Genomic DNA, 2,871 nt, shown 5'->3' on the forward strand with positions numbered 1-2,871 from the left:
AAGACGAATTTTGTACATAAAGATGTATTTCTTGTTTGGACAAGCCTTTTTGTCGCAAGAATGAGGATCTAGGAACAAGAAAGTTTTGTGTATCCTTTAGGCTGATGTATCTTAAGAAGAAAAGCGCCGTTAAACGGCTGAAATCATCATTGCAGGTAAACCCGCATCCACAGGAAGGTTTTCTTTGTAACAGGGTAAATAACTAACCTCAAGAAGGTTTTCAACCTCCTTGCTAACCTTAAGTTTAATTGGACATCAAACGCTGGTCAACTATAATTATGCCATGGTTAGATTGATATAGTGGAAGATTCATACCACCACACCCATACCCCGCGTCCCAGACAGGTGATGGAGGGATAAGGAGTGCGGAAAGTCTCCATCCCTGAGCAGACAGCGAGGCGAGTACTTTTCCCAAGCCATAAGAAATTAGAGAGGATGGTTGGGTGTTTAGGGTAAAGATACCTTCTTCTTTATATCTCAACACCCTCATACCCTTCCTACTGTCCCTAATTGACCCGACTTTAATTTTCGCCTGTTTCTGCCAACCACCTTTTTATCTTCCTCCCCAAAGTCAAACTGTGCGCCTTTTTTGTGATAATATCTTTCCCTTTTATACCCCTGCACTCATTAGCAACGTTCACATTTGCATAACGCCTCTGATTGGTTACCCTCCAAAATTGAGTTAACTGACCACCTGTCTGTGGCGCGCGGGGACAGGTGACGCTGTGAATAGTACACAAAGATTATTCTGTCTCTTTGCATGCAGTTCTGGTCACCACTGGCTGAGCTTGTCCAGGTAGACCCACGGGCCAGAGCTGACAGGTCGTCTTGTTGTGAGACTCGTGCAGTAGTTTCTAACACCACAGCTTATGATGGGCACCAACCTCTTCTGTACTGCTGTTCACGGGACATGGAAATACAATGTCAGCAAGGCCACGGCAGGTAAGTTTTATGGATGACGACATCATTGATTTTAAACATGTAGCCATGACCGTAGTTGTAGAAGGGAAACTAGTTCGATGTACATGTAGTAGTCAACTTGGTGAATGATACCAGTCTTCCAGACTTTGTGCATCGATCTTGTATGGCCTGTTTGATGTGATACCATCCAAGTTCGTTTTGACCATGACGGATGCGGGTTTTCCTGCAATGATAAAGCGGCGCTTTTCTTGTCTTTGCCATAGGATGCACTCCCTTGGCGAAGCAATCTTGATGCTGTTTCACGGTCCACTCTGCAATGACGAGAAGACATATCCAAACCAGGTAACATCGTTATTGTCTGAAGAGTCAAATTAACCTGATGATATCCCTACTAACTGCTATAATCCAAGTTTATTTTTAGTTGAAAAGACGCCCTCTTTAGAGTATCAATCTATTCATGTAAAACTACAATCCATATGTTAACAGTTGCAGAAGCTTTATTCTTTGAATCAACGTTTGAACCTCATTAATAAAATAGAACCATAGACATTATTAACAAAGGGGCACAACCTTAGAAGATGAGCAACACGTATAGACAGCGGAAGTTGTAACATTCTATTACAATCTGGGTTCGTATGATTATCTTAGAGACGTAGAAGTGACGGCCCAGAATTGCATGGAATGGCGCAGGATGGTCCACAAGAGACGTTGCCTTGATGCAGACCACTTGACGCAACGATGAAGAGACCTTATCAAGTATCAAGTAAGTCAGTATGATTATCTTACGGTTATCTGACGGTTTTTTTTTTTGCGAGTTACTGTGTGAAGGAAAGACAAAGTTATGTTTTAGATAATTGATGTGACGTGTCATAAAAGCGCGACTTGAGCCCCTAACATTTTTCTGCATCAAAAACCAGGATCATCCCCAGTCCATTCTACTCCACAGCTGCATAACAGTCGAGCCTAACGATTTTCTCATCGCATCAATGTGCGCAGTTACAATAAACCTGCTTCCATCAAACATAAATCATGTGTTGAGCTATAACTTGTTATGCTACGTGTTATTCAACCATATTTTATCCAATGTGATATCCTAGTCTGTTTTATCAAGCCCCATCGTATGGAATTCCAGTCTTGTGCCTCACGCTAATGTGCCTAGTGCCTCATGCTAATTTTTGCCATCGGAATCACAGCATATAGCCCTCTTCACCGCATGGATGCCACACACTTAGTCTTCTAGCGAAGTGGCACCATGACTCGCCACATTGTTCCCGAATTTTCCAATAGCATTGATACATTACATCCTTTACAAACATTATGTGTCATAGAGAGAAAGATTGTTACTTCCATATTGACGCACTAGCTGCAATTAGGTTGGAATTTGATCTCCCATTTTTTAGTTGTAACTGCGTTTAAGTTGTGGACCTGGAAGATGTATGTCAATACACAGCTGTAAACCCTTTCAAATCCTTCTATGACTGCAAATCCTTTTGACAGTTAGGTATCTATAGATTACATCAAATAGCTGGGTGATTTCGGGCGTAAATGACGTTATAAAGCCCTCTTGAGATAGGATGTCCCCATTGACGTACTTGGGTGTTTATCTCTTGCGCTATATAATGGGGAATCTTGGTCTTTATTGCGCTGCATTGTCTAGACCTAAGTCGCATTGGTTTTAAGAGAAAAGTTACAAAGTAATTTTGGGTACTCAAATCACTTTTTACCTTTTGTCCACGGGTTTTACTTTGATATTCAAGTGTTGAAAGTAACGCACATTTTGTTTGAAATTTCGGAAGTCCGATCGTAAGGGGTCGCTTTTTTGCGGTTACCGAAGGGTTCGCTTAGCGGTTATCCCACAGGTGAGCCTTCATTCGTATGTAGAAAAATTACAAAGTAATTTTGGGTACTCAAATCACTTTTTACCTTTTGCCCACGGGTTTTACTATGATA

General features: G+C 41.5%; 1 protein-coding gene across 1 annotated transcript; it reads left to right on the top strand.

The window, feature by feature from the left end:
• The first annotated feature begins 727 nt into the window (after positions 1–727).
• LOC118428339 lies at positions 728–2,031 on the top strand. Its single transcript, XM_035838402.1, has 3 exons — positions 728–942; positions 1,185–1,263; positions 1,570–2,031. Exons 1-3 carry the CDS (start codon positions 761–763, stop codon positions 1,636–1,638), a joined length of 330 nt encoding a protein of 109 aa, XP_035694295.1. The 5' UTR covers positions 728–760; the 3' UTR covers positions 1,639–2,031.
• The last annotated feature ends 840 nt before the right edge of the window (positions 2,032–2,871 follow it).

Source organism: Branchiostoma floridae, chromosome 12 (genome assembly GCF_000003815.2).
Source record: "Branchiostoma floridae strain S238N-H82 chromosome 12, Bfl_VNyyK, whole genome shotgun sequence".
NCBI lineage: Eukaryota > Metazoa > Chordata > Leptocardii > Amphioxiformes > Branchiostomatidae > Branchiostoma > Branchiostoma floridae.

Bases quoted from the DNA above. Each gene is read 5' to 3' on its own strand.
- LOC118428339 (XM_035838402.1), top strand. From the start codon at position 761: ATGCAGTTCTGGTCACCACTGGCTGAGCTTGTCCAGGTAGACCCACGG. The intron at 943-1,184 runs GTAAGTTTTATG...TCTTTGCCATAG, and splicing joins TGTCAGCAAGGCCACGGCAG to GATGCACTCCCTTGGCGAAG. The intron at 1,264-1,569 runs GTAACATCGTTA...TGATTATCTTAG, and splicing joins AGAAGACATATCCAAACCAG to AGACGTAGAAGTGACGGCCC.